Here is a 21,865-nt window from a genome sequence, read left to right on the forward strand (position 1 = left end):
CGAGACTGCTTCATGTTTGACTGGGGGCTAAAAGGGGGAAGATAGAAGACAAAGAATTGCAGATGATTAATTTGTGGTGAATCATCACACTGTGACATACAGAAGCTAGCAGTCTATAGCCACCTTATTCTGGATGGTGACCTAAGAAGGAAATACTTTATTTAAGGCATGGCAGGGTTCTCAGGCTTAAACATTTTCCCCTTGTTTTTAAAAATGTTCACACAATTCATGCCTCTTGCATGTATTCAACAATAGTTGCCTAGCAACCATCAAGAAGCATTTTTGGAGTGCAGAGGGTCTAAAAATGAATGAACAGCAAATACAGTTCGAATTGCAGCTATGATGACCGAGTTTCTGATGCCAGTTTCAAAGCATTTAAACCAGGAACCAGGCAGGGATTGTGCAGCTTTTAGAGTGAAGAGACCTGGTGGAGAGACACTGAAATGTCCCGTTCATCTTAAGACATTTGCAAAGAGAGAAAATGTTAGCCACAAGAGGGACCTCTATGTAGTTTAGTCCACTTTTCTGCCTTCCAGCAAGATTGCTTCCTGCACAGTCCCAGATGAATGTGTAGCTATGTATCATGACTCCTCTAGGACTGTAGTTTAGGATCTTGCAGCCCTTGGATGGAGCCCACTAGGTAAGGAACATAGGTTAATCAGAGAATTAACCTCGTCCCTGCAGGTCAGTGATTTACAACATTGTTGGCTTTCATGATCACTCTTTATTTGAAATGAAAAGAACCCAAGAGCTCTTCCGGAGTAGAGGTCACAAGATCAGCTTCTACAGGGAATCTAGGAAGAAAAGGGCAGGTGGAGACCGTGAGACGTCAGAAAACAAGAGTCATCTACATGCTGGCTCAAGAGGCAAATGCTGTTCAGCTCTAGTCTTTTGTTATGTTAAAGGAATATGAGCTCAGAATAATCAAGACTCTCAACTTGAAAAAAAAATCCAGACATCCTTATTTTATGTGAAAATGACTTTTAGTTGATATATATATATATATATACATATATATACATTCATACATACACACACATATAATTGTACAAACTCAATACACCATGCCACTTAGATACAACCCATGAACTGCTCAGCTGTGTCTTCTTTTCTTGTCCAAAGAAACCATTATTTCACAGGTAGGGAAACGAAAGTCTTGGGAGTACGGATATTTAGACAAATTTGATCCAAATATTAACTCCTTAAACTGTGTTGTTTAATTATAGTTGGACTAGCCCAGAATCATACCTACAATGTCAATTCAGTGAATATTCATTGAATCAACAAATACTGGAAGTGAGAAACAAAGTCAAAACTTAGGTTGGTCAAGTTTCTCATTACTCCTTTTGTTTCCCCTCCCCCTTTTCCTATGTGACCTGTCCTAACTGCTCTTCTCTTTCGCTGCATATAAGGGGATTGCTACAGCGTGTGTGATTTGATTAATAAAATGTTCTAGTGAGAATCTCTGAAGAAGACCCTGGAACCCTAATTGAGGCTCAAATTTCCTGAAGTGTAGATTTGTCTGTTTGGGGAGTCCCAACAATCAGCAAGTTGCTATTCTTCTTGGCCTATGTCTTCTCAGTTCTATTCAATTTGTTGCCTGTTTATCGAGCTCCTACAATGTAGAGTCTTCTGTATAATGATCCTTAGATATAAGAGATCCAAATGACCTTGACATGAGTACCGAGGGGTGCTTTCCAGTGACATTTCAGAAATTAATTAATTTCTGAAGTTGATTAATTGATTAATTCAGAGGACAAGGATTCTTGGTGTTTCTTCTCTCCCCAATCCCTTCCCCCCTCAACACTTTACCATGTCACTACCATTCTGCACACGACAAACATTCCATCCCCTTTTGCCAAGCTAGTTATTGTATTGGAAAAGCTGCCAGAACAGACAGCATTTCAGCCTCCAGAAAGATATGCCAGCTTCTTGGGTCAAGTGATACTGAGTTCTCATGCACTTTATCCTTTCTTCTTGGATCTATAAAAAAAATACTTACCTCTGTATTGAAGAACTAGAAGTTTCCAGAGTATCTACATCTCTTCTGCCAGCCAACTACTGGCTCCTTGAAATGTTGCAAGTGTTGTATTATTTGCTTTATTTCTGTGCATATATATAGTGATAATAATGGCTTTCACCAGTCATTCGTGTCTTTTGTCTGCTGAACAGTGCACTCGGCCTGCTGTTTGATGTTGCTTTATTCATATCCTTTCTACATCATAATCTTTCAAGATAGAGATCTCATCCCCTTTTGGCAAGTGGGTAAATTTAACCCCAGAGGGAGATGCTGACTCGCCCAGGATCATATAGTTGCCTGATCTATAAAGTGAATTCAGAGCCGCTTGCTCTCAAAGCCTCTGCCCTCTGCTTCCTTGTGGAACTTAGGTAGCCAACAGCAATTTTACCAATGTCACCAGTGTTGTGGAGATGAAAGAAAAGATGACGTATGTCTTTTTTTCAGAAGCTAACTCCAGGGGCCATTTTAAGAGATGTGGATGGTTTTGTATGAGGCTACGTTTAACTTCAGGATAGTGTCCTTTGCTGATGAACATAATCAGAGCTAATGTCATCTGCAACTCTCTGCATGTGTGATTTCGTAAAATCCAGCGTAGCAGTTTATTATTATAAAATTAGTATGGCATAGAACAAACCTGGGATGCAAGCCAGATGAAGGAGACAATGAATAGTTATATAAGGTTTTGGAAGCGCATGTAGTAGAACACAAGCTTACTGTCTTTTCTTCTCAATTGTCTGCTGTTTGTTAATGCTTTCTTTTCAACATGATTGCATCTCAGTTTAATAGCACTAGCCATCTCAGGCTTTATGGTGCCAGGCCTGACATAGTTACATCCCTTCGATGCTAAAAATATTACAAGTATATATTCAACCACAGCCCGACATGTTTAGCTAATGGGTTACTCAGGAGCTATGCGCTTATATAATTAAGTGATGTATGTAATTTTGTGTTAACACATTTGCAATGTGTGTTTCCTTGGTGATTGCAATGCTTTATTCTGTGTTACGTGTGACATTTTAATTCCCCAGGAACAATTTCCTACCTTGATTCGCCTTGTTTTTTGTGGCAGGGGATTATTTTGCAATCAAGATAAAAGCATTATTTATGAAATTTCTAGACTATCCCATTACTAGGAACTTTTAACTGCAGATCAATCTCCTATTTTATTGATCTTTGTTGAAAATCTTTATTGGAATTTAAATTTCATCTCTGTATTATAGATTTGCCTAGCATTTTATGGGCAAGCACTTTTTTTTTGAGGCAGATTGGTAGAGATAGGGTTCCTTTAGGGGGAAAAATCATTTTCACTAGGCAGTATGGCATCATCTCGAGGGAGCTTTATTTTCCTTTTAGATTTTGATGATTTCTTCTGGGCAGTGGGTTCAGTGGAATAGCCCGTATAACTATAGTTATGAGGGGTTTAGCAAAACAAGTCAGAATGCCTATCCACAGACAAACCAGATTTCTGTTAATTATTTAATTGGTTATTAATAGGCCAATAGCCAAGTCTCAGGGTTCTACAATAAAAATTAAAATATGGGTGTAAATGTATCCCCATTATTAATAGCAGTGGTGACCTAGGGAAGTTATTTGTAGGTAGAGTGATGAGCCACCATGATTATTTAGCCAGCCACTTTATCTTCTTCAGAGCTATTTTCTCAGCCAGACCAACATCAGTGCAAAGTTACCCAATATTTGCTATATCCTTACTAAGTGCCAGGCATTTATTTCAAAGTACAGTCCAGTGGCTGGGAATGTGGCTTAGTGGTAGAGTGCTTGCCTAGCATGTATGAAGCCCTAGGTTTGATTCCTCAGTACCACATACATAGAAAAAACCAGAAGTGGTGCTGTGGATCACGTGGGTAGAGTGCTGACCTTAAGCAAAAGTGGCTCAGAGACTGTGCCCAGGCCCTGAGTTCAAGCCCCAAGACTGTCAAAAAGAAAAAGGAAAAGAAGAGTACAGTCTGGGTCTGTATTGATTGTTCATGAACCATTTAATAAGCATCTACTGCAAAGATGTTCCCACTGCCTGTGATCTCTTTAGCAATGATAAAGGCAACAGCATTACTTTCTACCGAAGTTACAACATTCAGATGGAGATGAGGGAAACTAAAGAAGCTTTTTAGGGGATGTGCTGCTCAGTGCAAATCTAGAACTAGTAGGTGCTGGCACAGGAGGGAGAGAATGCTGAAAGGGGAAGGATATTTTCAGAGGAAGCCTAGTTGCAAAGGTCTACAGGGGTAAAGCCGCGTAATGAGCTTCAACCCTCCAAAGCTTTACTGTTAGCCTGTGAAAAGGATATTCTCCATGCTGGTGGCTCACGCCTATAATCCTAGCTACTCAGGAAGCTGAGATCTGAGGACTCTGGCTGGAAGCCAGCCCAAATAGGAAAGTCCATGCCACTTTTATCTCCAATAAACCACCAAAAAAGCCAGAAGTGGAGCTGTGGCTTAAGTGATAGAGTGGGAAAAGCTAAGACACAGCTCCCAGGCCCTGAGTTCAAGTCCAGAGTTCCTGGATTCCCAGAGCCTAGACTTCTCACAAGGAGGTTGTTTGGGAAGTTTTGGTTTTCTTTTTCTGTTGTTATTGTTGCTGTTGTTGTTGGTTCAGCCCAGCCAAAGAAAAGCAGGTAGGTGGCAATTGTTCGACCCGAAGTACTGTCGCTGTCCTGATGGCTTCCCAAGTGCTTTCCTCTCAGTCCTTCCCATTCAGGGTACAGCAAACAGCTGGGGTGTGCAGGGCCTGGGTGTCCGAGTCAGCTTTCTGGGTTGTATGTCTTGGCATTTGAACACAGCGGAAAGGTTCTTGTCTGTTCCCCATGACCATATTTGTTGCAGCTCAGTGTGTCTCAGTAACATGGTCTTGCCATGAAAGTGCTCTTGCCCCACAGAGACCCAAGGGAGGGATTCAAAACCCATTGCAAAGCCATCTGCTACCAAGACAAATGCTGCTCCTGGCCCAAAAGGCCAGGAGAAACAAAAGCCACAAAGCCCCGCTGCCAGCTGGGTGACTTTGGGACAGTCACCAACTCTTGGGCGCTTGCTTGCCTTCTTTCATGTGTGTAGAGTGAGAATCTGGAAGACACAGCGGGCCCAAGGTTCTTTTGAAGCTGTGAAATGCCATCGTTCCATAAATGAGTCAAGTGAAGAATCTCACTGCCTTCTCATCTTGGATTCACAAGCTCCTAGCAATAGCCTTGCTTCCCATCCATTTGAAAAGGGCTCATGTCTTGTCAGGGCTCCCTGGTTCTGTGTCTTAGAAAGCCATCTACAATAGACTTCAAATCTAGGTTCTCTTTCTTGTTTTGAAGATACCAAAGGAATCCTTAAGCCTCTGAATATTCCTAGAGTATATGGCAGCAGGGATCAAGTAATCCATACTAGCCATGTCTCTAGAGGCTGTCACCTAGCAGCCTCAGCATTGTTTCCAAGCCACGCCCCCACATCCCTCCCACCCCCTTCTCTGATCCCTCAGGCTATGGTTAATAATGTCAAAAGAATGTTTTAAAATTGCTCTTTGGTTGATTCTGAAGAGTCACAACCCCTCACGTGGTTAGCGCACTGGGCTAGGAGTCAAATTCTAAATTTAATTCCAGCCTCTGTGAATATTTTAGCTAAGGTCTTCCTCCTCCTTTAGCCATGTTTCAGTTTTCCCATCTGCAAAATAGGCAGAAAGTAGTTTGGTCCCTGGAAATACAGCTTTATTCTACATAGCATTGGCATTGTATTATCTATAATATCATTTTTCATTCCATAATAGGAATTAAACAAAAGCCCTTTCTCTACCGTACCTTGTGTAAATGCCCGTGCTTAAAAGCAGATGAAATTCAGAGGTCAGCAAATACTGCCCCCTTTATTTTATCTTATTTTTTTTTAAAGCTAAACAAGGCTAACTGGGGAATTCTTTTCAGAATAAAAATACATGAAAGGAAGGATATTTCATCTTGCGCAATAGTACAAAGGACAACGAGACCCGTCATGTTTTGCTAAAGTGCTCACAGCTGTTTAATTTTATAGTAAAATTACTTTAAGAACTTTGCTAATTCAAAGACAAAAAAAAAAATCAAACAACTGTTCTTGCAAAACTGAACTTCCACGTGTGAGTGGAAAAGCCAAGAGAAGATGAATCTGCCTGTAAGATCACACTGAACAGGCTGAGCTTTTGTTCATGCTAAATGGAGTGGCCTTTACTTACAGACACATGAAAGAGAGAAACAGTAACTTCACTGGTAATTAGATAAAAAAATAGTTTATACTCTTGTGTACTTTCCTTGACTTCTCCCCTAGCCTCTTCTTAAACTGCACAGTTCGTTTTACTACAAAGTTTGTTTGCTTTTCGGGGATGGGCTTGTTAGACAGGAAATTGTCCCAAAGCATACAGCAGACATTTTTAAATGGTGTTTAACAAAATAAAATCAAATACCAAATTGCGTAACTGATGATTAAGTTTGGGGAAAAAAAAAACAAATTGTGTAACTGATTATTAACTTCAGAGTTCAGAATTTACATAGTTTGTGTTTTTTAGAGCATATAGAAAGATAAATTCTGTACATACACTTGGTCATATAAATTCCAAGTTTCCCTATGTCACCTATAGTGTGAAACAAATAAACTGTTCTTTTTTTTCTTTTTAATGCTTTTTTTTCTTCCATATTAGGAAATTATTCAGACTTCTTTCCTCAGTTCTTATAATTCCAAACCAGTTGGAACATCCGTCTATTTTTAGTTTTGAAGGAACTTTTTAAAATATGAGCATGAGTTTTTTAAGTTTTAAATCTCATAAAACAATTTGCTACGTATATAAGAACTATGCTTGTAAATATAGTGAAGTCATTGTACTCCAGAAAGACAAAGTTCTGATTTCCATATTAAAGCCCCACCCACTCCCACCCCACCACCATCCATCACCAACTTGGAGGGCTGTTAAGTATAAATTCAAAAACATATAAAACAGCATATGGTTGTGATTTATGGCTGTTTCTCTCCAAGACAAATCTTACCTGTACTTGATTAAATGCTCTTGTACTTTTCTGAGTTTTTATGGTTGTCCCAGAGCATCACACAGATTAGCCACGAGAGGGCGATGGAGAGTTTGCTTACAGCTAACAAAGCTAGAAATGGTTTTAATAACAGCTAAGTGTTTTAACTTGCAAAGGATTTATTTCTCTGCCTTTCAGTTGCCACACATGCAGCCTCTGAGTTTCCACTAACAGGGAATAATAATCTAAATAAAGTTCTTCGGGGGAAAATATAGACAGACTGGTGCAGACAAGAGCTTTTGCCCAAATAAGGATCCTTTTTGTTTGAGACCCCATGAGTTAGATAACCATCAACTGACAGTTGGTCATGAGTTAATAACGTTGGATGCCGAAATATGCATACCATGTGCTATAAAAGAGTTTGGAGGACAAAGACAAATACTTCCATAGTTAGCCATCAGAAACATACCGGAGGTGTACAGACTGCTTCACATTTGGACCACTTCACTAAATGTGGATTGAACCTGCCAAATAATTTTGTTAAAAATGTTACCTTATTAAGTATTATACAAAAGAATGTATTCTATTCGTTGCATGTTTTGTTGATGTTACAAGAGATTTTGGTCTTAATCGCTGAGAATATTAGCTTCCTTAGATACTATGGCAACTCTTCCAAGCAAAGAAAATATTTCCTAAGCTTATTTTACTGCTTCGTTACCATTCCTTTATTTTTTGCAATCAGAACTAGCTTAAGGAGACAAACCTGGATAGGAAGCTCCATATTCCAATCCAAGAAGGAGTGTGGCCTGTTGACTGCTGCATGCACTTTAGAGGGTTTTTAGATCTATTTATGGAATCCAAGGTGAAGCAGTGAAATAGAAGGTCTGGTTTCAGCTCTTGTAACCCGGTATTGTGGAAGGATGGGATGTTGAGTCAGCTAGACAGTGGCCTTCATTTTATGTCTTTTTGAAAGGGCTAAAAACAATTAGGAGATAAAAACAGTTCTCCCTTCTTATTCCAGAGTTCATGTCTTTTTGTTCTCTTCAGTTTTTCTGGACCTACCAAATGCCTGCCTCCACGGTGTAAGCTCCCTGTCAGATAAAACCGTGGGACATGAGGCTGCTTGGCCAAGGCAAATAAACTATGCTCTAGCCTTTAGGCTTGACTGTATCTGACCTCTCTACTTACTTTCAAATGAAATTTCCAAAAGGCAAACACAGTGTACTGTGAACTTGTTCAACAATTTGTGGTCAGGAAGTTTCTACTTAAAATGAGCCCCAAACACTCAAGTTCCATTTCCCTTATTCCATTACACTGAAGGATGAAAATGGCTTGTATGATACTTTTATTCACAACAGAAGAGAATAAGTCAGGAAATAAATAATCTCTCTATTCTCTCCAGTCTGTTGTCAAGGCTTAGCAGTAGCTTTGACATCTTACTTAAGGAACTTAATGAAATAACATCCTCATCAGGACTACTTAGTAGCCTTAGTCCCTAACTGCCAGATCAGAATTTTACAGAGAGAAATCAGCTTCCACAGAGTTGTCATATACTAACTTCTCTACATGAACATTCTCCATAACTGTGAATGGAATTCTAGATGGTATTAAAACTTTGAATCATGGTGGTTGGTTTTTTTTAAATTAGGCTAGCATCAGATGTTAAAACTTGTTCTGTCTGCCCTTTAACACACATTTCCAAGGACATAGCTATAATTATAACAATGAATGTTGACCAAAACAGCATCACCCAAGAGAAAGCTAATATAAGACACATGTAATTTAAAATACATAGTAAAAGGAGGAGGTAACAATGCTTGATAGGAAATGTACTCATGACCTTGCTCACAAAAATGTAACCCCTCTGTACAGTATTTTTACAATAAAAATGTATTTAAAATAAAATACACTAGTAACCACATTGTAAAAGGTAAAAGAGAAACATATGGAACTCATTTAAATGACAGATTATATTTAATCCACTATCTTCAAAAAATCATACCAGTTCAATATGCAATCGATATAAAATGTCATTAATGGGATATTTTCTTTTGGTGGTTCTAAGTCTTGAAAATCCCATGTATGTTTTACATGTATATCAGCTCTCAATTTGGACTTCACATTTCAAAGTACCCAGTAGTGGTGACTCTCATGGACAGAGTACCTCTAAATAGTGAGCAAAATATTGCATCTTACATTGAAAGGAATGTGAATTGTTCTGTGTTCATTGTGAGATTTATGTTAGGGTTCCCAACAGTATCTGCCTGATGTTCCTCTACAGAGACAAAGCTGTTCTTCCTGTTAGCTGAACACTGTAGCTGGCCCCTCTGAGATACACCTATTCAGTCCTTAGCAAATATTCAGTCTTTAGCGACTGTACCCTGAGCAGCTAGCGTGCCTGTGGTTATTTCTCTATGCCACACCCCAGGGATATTTTACTTCTCATTTTGGACCCTCACATTCCCTGGTGTGAAGTCCCTCTCTCCGGTGTAATCGGTGAGACCCTTTCCGCCACTTACAGAAGTTTCCAAGTTGCTTTCTAAGTTGTGGCTCCTGTCCTTCTACCGGAGAGGTAAATCTCAGAGACACATAAGGGGCTCTGCCCTCTGGCAGAGGGTGGTAAAGGAGGAAGGCTGAGAGGGATTTTCCTGAACAAAGACAGATGTCTCAGAGGCTCTGACAACCCAAAACCATCCTCTCTATTTTAAAGTAAGAGATAATCCTACTTTCTGAAAGGTAGCAAAGTAATAAGAAAGTTTTTGTTTTTTTTTTTAAGTCACCTTTTTGGGTACAAATTCCTTTTGGATGCTTTAAAACCAAATTAGCATCTATATTCACTTGACAACCTTTTACTTTTTGATAACTGTATGTGTTTTAAAATTTCAACTATGGCTAAAGTGGTAGAGCGCTCGCCTTGAGCTGAAGAGTTCAGGGACAGAGCCCAGGCCCAGAGTTCAAGCCCCACAACCGACCAAAAAAAAATTTCAATTGTCTCTCATAATATATTCATATAAGCCTGTGATAAGTTAAATATTTCAATGTTAATCCACATATATAACCAAAAGAAATCACAAAAAACCTTCTCTTACTTAGTTCCAAGAGAGGAATGTTTTCTTTAGAGATTTAGCAAATCAATCATCCTCCATGTTGAAAAAGGAATATCTCATTTTCAAACATGGAGAAATAGCTGAACAAGAATGCTGTGTTTATATATGAGTTCAAATGTTACTCTGATATTTACTCTTTCATGCGAAGCTATTCGATACAAAAATGTACTTTTCGGCTCTGCGCTGTCTTGTGCAATGCTAACACCGCAGAACACATCCATGGCAGGCTGGAATGAGCAGGTTTATTGATTGTAACAGAAAAGAAAAGGAGACAAAAGTTAATTTCTTTACATTTAAGAGCTTCTCTCTTTATAACCTTAGAAGTTGTGGAAATGAATAGATCTTTCAAAAAGCATTTCCAGAGTACATTCTTAAACAGCCTTTGACAACAACAAGAAGTTACTATTAAGATGTTCTATTCTTTCCAGTAGTAGACTAAGAAATGCTAAACCTATGTTTAGTTGTTGGTTTTCAAAATGATGGAAACAGGAGTTATTTCAAACCTTTAAGAAAAATCCCATAGTGTAGCATGGAAGAAAATACACTTATGGCAACTGTAGAAATGCAGGTGCCTGATTTTCTCCATTGAGAGAGCTCAGGCTGGGGGTAAAGGGATGGGGTGGGGAAGGGGGTTGTATGCTGGAAGTGGCTTGTGTATTCCTGCCATCTAGAGAGACAAAACGTGGGAGAGAAGAGTTGCCAAGAATATGCGAGGGTGGAAGTTTGGGCCACTGTGACATTGTGAGAGGCAGCTTTTGGTTGTGTTGGGCTGAGATATAAAGACAAGGCCAGAAGAGAGAGATAGGTTGAAGGAGTAGACCTTTCAGAGTACCTAGATAGTGCTGCCTCCTTCCTGGGGCTCTTAAGGCCCCAGCTAATTCTGCAGGTATCTTGTCTACTTGATGTCTTTTGACAGAGTGTGTGGTGGGGAATCTTTCTGGTGCACTAGACAGGGGATGTGGTAGGTTGCTAACATCCTTCATTCCCATGGGCTCATGAGCCTCAAGAATATCAAGGCTATAGTTCCATCTAAGCCATGATATATGGACCCTAGTTTCCCAACGTTTAATGTTTTTTTCCACAACAGCTCATCTTCACTCATCTTCACTCTGGGGGAGATCCTGGTGGGAGGAGCCCCATTATATACTGTGGTGGCCAAAAACAGTCTTCTATGGAGAAGGAAAGTCTGGCAAGGTCTGGCAGAAACTTTCCTCTCCTTTCCTACTTCCAGAATTCTCCCCTCAGAGTCTTTCTATCCTCATTCCACACCTAGATGCAGCTCACTTTCTTAGCGGTCCTCAAATGACAGTAACATTTTTTCTTTGCCAGTGTCCTGGTGAACAGCTCTTCTTGGTTTCTAGCTTATTTCTCTAGCACCTTGGAATCCACTGTGTAACTTTGTATTGTTATCTAGATAAGATTTTGATCATTGTGTTTGTTTCCCCCCTCAACTACAAGAGGAAATCAGGAGAGCAATTCTGCCTCTCTCAGAGGCTGATCAAACCTGACTACAAAAGAGGTTTGCTTGTCTCCAGAGCAGGAATGCTTGCAGTCACATGCTTTCAACCCAATTAGCAACACAGATGAGCTAGCCAGTCTTGTTCCATTTATGGGATGGGGGAAGGGCAGAAGTGAAATAATCTGTGTTTTTAAGTGTTTCTGAGAAATGAAGACCTCCAGGGCAGAGAGAGAGAGAGGGTGGATCAGGAAATAGCTATGCAAATCACATGCCTATGAAATTACTAAAACTTTGATCAGGAACATTAACAATGCTTCTTTGGCATTCGTAAGTATGAAACAGGCGTGAGTAAGACTGGGCATGTTGTGGAAGAGATGACAAAAGTGTTTACTTACATGGTTTGTTGAGCAGTCAATGAAGTCCATGGCTGTTTTGAAGTGAAACTTCCCAAAGAATCCAGGTATGACCCAAGTGGTAGTACATTCCACTCTCAGTAGTGACCCTTGGGGATCTCAGTGTTAGGGACAAAGAGCCAAAAGCAGACCTCAGATCAAGCCAGGTTCATTTTTTTCCCCTACCTTCTTTCTAACAACACAACTGCTTACTCTTTGGTTCAGGAGTTAGATTAGGAATGTGGGTTCTGGGAGCAAATAACTTACTAGAAATGCTAAATTATAGTGAGTGATCCAAACAAGTTTTGAGGATAGCTTGGAGGCCGAGAACCAGTGGTTCCTGTCTGTAATCCTAGCTATTCAGGAGGCTAAAATCTGAGGATCAAGGTTTGAAACTAGCCCTAGCAGGAAAGTCCTTGAGACTCTTATCTCCAACTAACCAATAAAATGTCAGAAATGAAGATAGAAACCAAACCGTGGAGTATTAGCCTTGAACAGAAAAATCTCAAGGGCAGCACTCAGGTCCTGACTTCAAGCCCCAGTACACAAACAAACACACACACACACACACACACACACACACACACACACACACACACACACACACACCATTATGTGTCCCATGATAACCAATGGGAGAAGTATGGTAGGTGGACTGGATGGGACACATCCTCAGAGCTGTCTTAGGGACATTTTCAAAGCAACTGCATTGAAGGCTGGCAAGAGAATCTGGACTCACAACTTTAGGCTTGTCTTTTTAATGTCTTTGTTTGAGAAATAAAAGAATTGGAAGGGAACTGTAAGAATGATTACCAAGTAATACTCTCCCTCTCCCCGCATTGTTTCTCACAATCATTGCTTAAAATTCATGGTCCACAAGATCAAGCTGTGCCTGTTAATGGCTCAGATCTCAGAAAAGGCAGTTGCTTCTCAAGTATTTCTGGAAGGTGTGGAAGACTGTTTATAGGAAAACAATAAAAATAAACTTGAATATTCTTAACTCTATGGGACATTAATATTTTATGACTTCACAGAAAGGTTCAACCATGTGAACAGACAGTACCAACAGACACTGAATGGAATAAAACTTGGCTTGAAATAAAAATTTCATGGAATCACTTTATGAATTTGAAGTTAAAATGTGAGCTTTAAATTAAAGTCAAAAATGGAGAGCTGAGGGCTTTTACTTGTCTTCCCTCCCCTCCCCCAAGTATTTGAAAACTGAAATTCTGTAAGAGATTATCTGTGAAATGCCTTTCTTTTATTACACCCATAAATTTTAGCAGTGCCTTTGATCAAGCATTCTGCCATTCTTGGTTTCTAAATCTTTTACTCATACGTTAATAACTTTAAAAACCTTCATCCTATTTTTGTTGTAGTGAAAGAGGAAGTTTCTAAATACTCAAAAGGGAAACATTGAAAATAGAGCACATAAATGATAACTAAATCACGGTAGGTCCTTTTCCCCCCACTAAGAGCAGTCTTCCATGCTGAAACTTGCCAGAGTATTTTAAGATTATTGTCTGTAAAGAAAATGTACTAGAGAATTGCGATTCTCAGAGGAAAGGCATTACAGAAATGCAAAGTATTATCAAGAACACAGACTATACATAGAACAATGTTTGTCAGTACTTAATACTTCAATCAGTAGAGTTCTGATTCCTGGCTGATATTTAAAACACACACATATGCACATATTTGTGTACAGAGCACCCCTCCCCATACACACAACTTGCAAATTAAATGAGTTAACGCTCTGCCAACTTCCTCTAGACATTGACCCTGGGGGTCAAACTCTTAAGAAAATTATGCCTGCTTTTCCATTCCTGATTCCTACCTACAAGCAAGCCCTATTTCTTCATAGCAACTCACAAAGAATTTCTCCAGAGAATAGATAGCAACATTAGCAACAAAATCCTCTCTGCGCCATGGGAAGAAAGAGTTGTTAACTGATGAGTCAATCCAGCTTTTATAGCAGTTTATCTTCCCAGTATTTCCAAGAGTATAAATGCTATTTTAAAAGGGAGGGGGGAGGGGGAGAAAGAGAGAGAGTTTGAGAGTCATGACAGGAAGAACACAGTAGGAAAAAAAAAAAAACAGGAGCATTTCAGCCAAAAACAATTTACTTTGCCAGTAACTGGTTACATTTCCATTGTTTTTTTATTATTATTCATATTATTGCAAGAGTTAAGGTTAAGATGAAATTTCCCACACCTGCACTGCTGGGACACAACTTGTGCAAACCCATATAGATGCCTGTGTGTTTGAGCTTAATCGACCTTAAAGACTAAACAGTGACAACAAACTGTTTTGCTGTGTTGTCAGGAAAACAGACTGTGATTCATTAATATTTGAAAGAGTTAATAAAAAAAGAGAAGGGGGTGGAATAATAGCACAAACATGGATTAGATGTCAGAGTAGCCAGGAACACGAGGTCTCTTGCTCCTCTAGGGATTAGCACATGTAGAAATAGCAGTAACTTCACAAAGGTGGATACTTGGTAATTTCTTGGCACAGAGTAAGAGGAACAGATGGTCAGTCAGAGGAAAAAAATGTCTCCAAAACCACAGAGAGGGTTCACTGATTAGACAGAAGAGACAGAGGGAGGCCACTGGAGAGGGATAATCTGCATGTGCATAGGGGAAGTTTTATTGGCCCTGGTGGCTTTAGTGGAGTTTCTGTCACCTTCAGCTAAGTTAGGACTAAATGGGACTCTCCTCTTTGTCAGGTTTGTGGGATGTTGGATGCTTGCTAGGCTAAGCACTATGTGATGTTTGAAAGTATTTTCAGTTGGAGAAAGCTCCCTGGTGCCTGGCAATGTGAGTTAATATGAATCCTTCATTGTGAGGCAAAGAGGGAGTATTAGAGTATTGGTTAAAGCAGGGGCTCTGGATAAATTCCCGGTTGCCTGCGTTGCAATCCTGCTGAAAATGACCAATTTTATGATCTGAGATCTGTCATTTCATCTTCTACTTCTGTTGAATGGATAGAAAAAATGGTGCTATCTCATTGGTGGGTAGTGAATTTTAGGTGAGTTATTTTGTAAGGCAAAGCCCTCACAATAATGGACAGGCCCAGAGAAAGCACCTAATCAATATTAGCTGCTATTGCTATGCAAGTGTTGTTCTGAAAATGTTAATGGAATGAGAGCCTATGGAACTCTGATGAGCCCTGCCAAGGCTGGGCAGTGAGAGATTGTATGTGTCTAAATGTATGTGAATATAGGTACATTCTATATACATTATACACACAGATGTGTGTAAAGGTAACTGCACGGACTGTTTGAAGTAGAAGTGGCTGGAGTGGGAATGCCTCAATGAGTGTACCTCTGGCCTCTGAGCAGAGCTTTGTCAGGAGGGATCAGTCCTATGAGAGGACCCCAGATGCTCTAATCTGGAGTACAGATTTGGGTTTTCTCCATGTACAGCCTTTGGTTTTTGAGAAGAAAACAGGACTAAGTCCATCAAGGTGTGAAGCTATTGTGCCAATGCATTAAAACCCAGGGGCCTTCCCTACCCCTGACTACCACCAGCACACCACAGTCCACTCATTTGTAGTAAACGATTCTTTTCCCTACCATGTAGGAAAACAGATATGGCCTGGGAACCTGCCTTTTTACTATCTCCTAAAGCCAGTCTATCGATCCCCAAACTTTACATGGGGTGTTATGAACCAATGGACCCTGGAACACTGAACAATGGGGTGCTCTTCGGGGAATCTGTGCCGTGCATGGGGGACAAAGTTAATGTTCTATCATAATATCAAAAGCAATGGCTGAATGGCAATCAAGAATCAAAGGCCTTAGGCTGCCAATCTCGATCCTCAGTACCTCCTCAGTCACCAGCTTGTGTCCCAGAGCACACAAGTAAGTTGTGAAAGAGAAGGCAGTTTTACAGGTGCCCCGGATGATAATTATACCACATGGTTAAGTTGGCAGGCCCCACTCAAGAGGATGCAAAGAATACGTGGGCATCTTTCCATTAGTCACTGTTCATTCAATAAATTCATGTTACCCAATACTGCCTCCTGAGTGCTGTGCTGGGGCCGAAGAAAGATGAATCATTATGGCCCTGCCCTGAAGATCTGGTCCAATCCAAATAATAATAAGGAAAAAAAGCCACATTTCAAGTGCAAGAAATATTGGTCCTTAAGAGAATAACAGAAGAAATTGGGTGTAGTGGCACATCCCTGTAATCCCAGCTACTTAGATGGCAGAGGAAGATCACAAGTTCTAGACCAGCCTGGGCAGTAGTTAGTAAAAACCTTCTCTCAGAAACAAAACACATAAACAAAAGAGCTGGGGGCCAGGCTCGAGTGGTAGGGCACTTGTCTAGCATGTTCAAACCTGGGTCCCATCCTTAATACTGGGGAGTGGGCAGTGGGGGGTGGAGGACAGAAAGAGCAGTTCTGAGAGCAGACTAAGCATGTGATCTGAATTGAGCCTTGAACATGCAATTGGTAGGATTTACATAGCCACACCTGAAATATCTATGTGCTTCTCCTATAGGGAAACAAAGGCTTTCTTTCACTAAATCTCGTTTAGAGTTATATGACCAGAATAATAGGTGCAAATCGATTCTAAATGTGTAATTCTCAGAATCTGCTGGGTAAGGAGCTGTGCTTCTCTGGGTTTTGAAAATGCTCAAAGAATAGCAAAAATCCACCCAGTGTGCAGATGACTTGTACGTGGCTGAGACCTCTGGTTTCGTATTTAAAACAGTATGTTCGGTGTGAGGTTTGTCTTCTGTGAAGGTCTTTGGGGATTTGGAAGCTTTCCTGGAAATAAATTCCTTTTGGATGTAAGTGCTTTTTCACCCAAATGCTGGGAGGGAAAGATCAGAGTGATGGGTCTTGAAACAGAGGCCAGCTTGCGGTACCTCTTGCAAGGAAATGTCTCAGACCTACCTCTCCCAAGTTCTGTGTGTTTCTGTCAGCTTTCTGCTTTGGCTTTTATTTTGATAAGGGACATGAAAGTCCATCCTTCCCACACGGGTCATTAAAGTCTTAGCGCTTGGGTCACTTGTGGAAACACTTCTGTGCTACACAAAGTCTTCTAAACAACCCAAGTCCCCGCCCTGGCTCCAGGCTGGGGACCGTGTCAGATTCATGGAACGCTGGCCCTCACGTTCAGATGGAGGAGCAAGAGGTCAGGATCCACTAAACAGGCCGGATGAAATCACCAGCCCTGTGCAAGGGAGGGGGGACAGCTGAGCCCTGCCAGTCTGGCAGCTCCTGCAAAGTGCTCAGAGCTAGCTCATCCCACACGGGTGCTAGTCACTGCCGTGTGTTTACATGAGTAATGGAGCTGCGGGGGAGGGGAGTTGTAAGCCGAGCGCTGAGTCTTGCAGCTCGCATTCGCTGGGTTGGGAGGGAAGCTGACATCCACACCGAATCCGGACTTCCAGGGATGTGGCCGGAGAGCAGTCACATGCTGTAGCTTTCATAAGCATAGACATCAATCAGGCAGATGTTTGTCGACTGGAATGGGTAATGGCTACTTTCTCTTTGCTTGAGTTTTGTTTGTGAGCTTGTTTACCTTTGCTTAATATCAGACTGGCTTTTCTGGGATGGACTTTAAATCCTGTGTTTGGAGGAATGAAATGATGGCCGAGGCCTTGGGGAAGGCGAGCTTGAGTCTCTCCTCTCCCCTGGCCAGCTGCTTTTTCAACTTTTTCTTCTTTTTGCCTCTCGAGCTGTAAAGGCAGCTCTTCCCCCCTCCCTCCCCCGCCCCCTGTCTCTCTCTCTCTCTCTCTCTCTCTCTCTCTCTCTCTCTCTCTCCTCCCCACCCCCACAAGAAAACTCTTATCCCTGGCACAAAATCAAATGAGTAGGATTAATTGTGTCTTTAAAAGGAGTCCAATGTCCTAAAACCATCGGTTAAAACAGTGTGTCATGAGTTAAGATTAGCAACCATTAAGAGTGTTTGCCTTGTTCAGATTTGATTTTTTCATAATCATCTCTTAAAAGTAATGAAAAGAGGAGGGCACCTTGAAAGGTCTGGAAGGGCTTGTTGGGAAGAGGAGTCATTGGTTTGGAATTGTTAAGGGCTGCTTGGTTGATGGCTGGTTTTAATTTTACTGGACTTGAGTGACTGATGAAGTTGAATGTAAAAGCTGAGCCGGACAGTCACAGCACTCAATAAACAGCAGTCTTTGCCTTTGACTTTCTGTCCAGATCTTAAAAAGGAACTGAGTGGAACATCATGTATGAAATAAGAGCTTTGATTTGTATCATTTGTAACTGTGGCTTTAAAGAAAAAAAAAAGTTACCTTCCCTTCCAGCTCACCCCCCAATGGAATCACGATAAACTCAGAGTAATCTTTTGGATTTATTTTAAAATAATAACCCTCCAGATCTTTATCAAAATATATTGAGAAGGAAAAGAGAACTGACTTAAATGCATCTGCCAGATTTGTTGAGATTTGAAACATGCCGGTCACAATATTATTAGGAAATAGATGTAATAATACTTTGCAGCTTGTAACTGCAAATGCCTCTGCTGATAGCTTTCTCTGTCTTTAATATCTTGATAATTTGAGAAGACGTTCATGTCTCCAAACCTTTTTTGAAGGGAGATGTTTTCAAATGTTACATTGCTATGATACCAGAAAGTGCTGGCTTCAACTTAGGTTTGTGAAAACAAGATACAAAATAAAATAACAGAGAATGATCTGGAAACCTGGTTTAGAGTTGTCTTTCAGCTGAACATGTGTCTTTTCTAACAGCAAGGAGGAACATATTGCTTATCATTATTCTTTAGGTATAGCTTATTTGTAATAACTAGATTTGATACAGTGTGATAGCTTAGCTTTGGGAAAGTTGTATAGAAAATATGAATCTGCCAAGGTGCCACTGATTGAGAGAAAAAAGCATTTAAGGACAGTGGGAAGCTAATCTGCACATTTCTCTGAACAATTAGAGGGAACCAGGGTGGTAAGATTCTGGGGTTTTACTTAAGGAGACTCATGCAATTGGAAATGTCTATCAATTCTTCTCCATTTGTTTTCAGCGCCAAACCTTAAAGGCAGACCACGCAAAAAGAAACCTTGCCCCCAAAGAAGAGACTCATTCAGTGGAGCTAAGGATTCCAACAATAATTCCGATGGTAAAGCTGTTGCCAAGGTACAATCATTCACCGCATGGTATTATTTCCTCTTTATCTCTCTGTTCTTGTATCCCGGTGGCAGTTTTCAGTTCAATATCTGACTCTGGAATTCAGAGCCTTTGAAGTGGTGTGCCATGTCTGTTCCTGCCACCCCTCCTCCCCCATGGCTGGGGGGGGGGGGGGGAAGGGCGGAGGGAGAGGGGAGTGGTAGCAGGCAAGCATTCTGCTTAGTCAACAGAAAGAACTTCCCACCTCCCCAGTTTGGCTTGTTGGGTAAAGGACAGATGATTGAGTGCCCACGTCATTGAGGCTGGGATTTCATAGTTGGTGACACAATGACATAGTTTACTCTGCTCCTATCAAAAATAGACCAGCTGAGCCATACTCTTTCTGAATGTGTTCATCTGAATATATTTTAGAGATTAACAGAGGGTGAAATTAGAAATGGATAGAATGAATTCACCTTTAGTTATGTACTTTTTCAAAGTCACTTTTAATCCATATTAGAGTAAAATTAAAGATACATTTAAAATGTTTATAAGTATACATGTACTTATATTACACTTATGATTTAAAAGATCATTATTAGTGACAAATGAAAGCTTTAATTCTAGACTACTTTTGGCCCAGGCCCATGTGACCTAAGCAATTTTTTAAAAATGTTTGAAGTATAACTCTAATGTATTTAGTACTATAAAAGGTGATGTAACACTATGTTTCTAGAGTTATCTTTTTGACTTTTGTAGACTTGGGTCAAATTTCCACATTCTGATTACTGAGTGTTTGTGTGTTGGTGTTGTTTCTGAGCCAAAGACAACAGTAGTCCATTCAGGAGCAGAGTCAAGACCAGATTTGAATTGATACCCACAAAAGTTAGATCCAAGGGCTGGGAAGGTGGCTCAGTGGTAGAGCGCTTGCCTTGTATGCATGAGGCCCTGGGTTCGATTCCTCAGCACCACATAAGCAAAAAAAAAAAAAAAGCCAAAGTGGCACTGTGGCTCAAGTGGTAGAGTGCTAGCCTTGAGGTGAAGAGCTGAGGGACAGCGCCCAGGTCCAGAGTTCAGGCCCCACGACCAGACCCCCCCCCCAAAAAAAAAATTGGATCCAAGAGCTAAACTTCTGGTGATGGGAGCCTTGCTATTATAACTGCATTTAGAAGATTCTGATAGAGAAAGAAAAGTCAATTCTGCATCCACAGTCTACTGTTCGTCTTTCATGAATTCGAATCTCACTTTGTGGCATAATCCTAGGCATTTACATTTTATAAATCTTATCTTCAAGTATTATTGTTTTGTCAAGAAGTTCAAAGGATAGTTTTGGTTAGGATTTCTCTTTGTCTCCAAGATTCTAAAGGGTTTAAAACTGACCAGTGAGGAGAAATGTGTGCTTTCCATTTTATAGCCAAAAACTCACCTCTCCTTCTCGGAAGTTCTGCTCATTCCATGTTCTATGAAGGAATGTGCATGGGTACTGTTAAGGACATGTTCCTGTGAGCTGGACCTCTTCAGCTCATCTAGAACCACCTACCTAGAGCTTCACCTTCTATAGTATGCAAGGATATGAGTAGGAATAGTTCCTCTACTGTGACGTCAGAAAATACTACAAATGGAACCGGAAGGTTTTAGGACTGCCACATTCAACAGAGACTGTGCTCTACATATCATGTCTGCAGCAGTGCCAGTATATACATCTAGGGTGACATCTGTGTATTCCACCATATTCTATGCCTTAGCCCAGCAAGACAATACTCCTGCCGGTTGTCATTGGAAATCACTACTAACTTAAGCATCTGGGAATTTTGTAAAACTCAGACAACTCATGTCAAAGAACATGACTGATGTTTCTCTTCATGGAAATCAGCTCCAGACTCACACTGGGCTCACAGTATTGGAGAAACTGAAGTCTGTTCTGAAGCTCGACCATATTGTATACCCACTCATTGATGCCCTTACAGAGATGGAAGTCTAGCCACTCTGCACCTGCTGCTGCCATTCAGACTTTTCACAAGGAGACAGGACCATCCTGCTCATATCCAATGGTGAATGCTTGAGTGACATGCTGCCATTCACGCCTGGGGACTGATCTGCTGGTTGGACTCTGTTTTGGGTCTTGGATTATAGTCCTACTGTGGACACCTGTCTGGGAAAACCTCTTCAATCAGGTGCTAAAGATGGCTGGGTTTGATGTATGTCGAGCTTATCTGTTGGCACCTGTCTGCAAAACTCTACAGAATTGAAGAAGCCACATCTCTGAAAAGGATAGCCATTAAGAAGGCCTTTGTATTTTAAAGTGATCTTTTTCCCTCATATGGAGACAGTAGTGGTTATAAGCCTGTGGTCTTCCATCATTTGCTGAACTAGAAGCAACATTTTAGGTGACAACAGGGAGCTGTTTAACATTAGGACCTGTGTGATTGGTTTTCTTCAAAAAGAAACCTGTAGATAAATACCAGCCTCCTGTGCTCCACACAGCAAAGCACCTAAAGTGGGACCTACCGGGGTTTGTTGTATTGTGACTTGTAATTTGTCTGGTACCAACGAAGGTCACCCTCTCTCAATGACAACAACTTTGTAACAAACACTTCCATTGTCCCAGGGAGAGAGAATTCCATGGATTCCCAAAGACAGCAGAAATTACATGGGGAACTAACTACTGAAATTACATGAGAAACTAACTACTGAAGACATGGTGAATGTGTTTGGCAAAGCCTGCCATTTTCCTGGGACCATCTTAAAATGGCAAATGTGCAGGCCAGGTTTGATTATAAGGTGAACTAAGGCATCTCCTTAGCTTAGGTCTCTCGT

At 40.7% G+C, this 21,865-nt stretch overlaps 1 protein-coding gene across 1 annotated transcript in view; it reads left to right on the forward strand.

Moving 5' to 3' along the window:
* Arid5b (AT-rich interaction domain 5B) overlaps positions 1–21,865 on the forward strand; it is a 183,836-nt gene that overhangs the window by 119,039 nt on the left and 42,932 nt on the right. The window contains 1 exon segment of the mRNA XM_042696278.1: positions 18,966–19,078. Coding sequence (XP_042552212.1) covers positions 18,966–19,078 — 113 coding nt within the window.

This window comes from Dipodomys spectabilis, unplaced genomic scaffold (assembly GCF_019054845.1).
Source record: "Dipodomys spectabilis isolate Male_0828 unplaced genomic scaffold, ASM1905484v1 ptg000207l, whole genome shotgun sequence".
Taxonomy (NCBI): Eukaryota; Metazoa; Chordata; class Mammalia; order Rodentia; family Heteromyidae; genus Dipodomys; species Dipodomys spectabilis.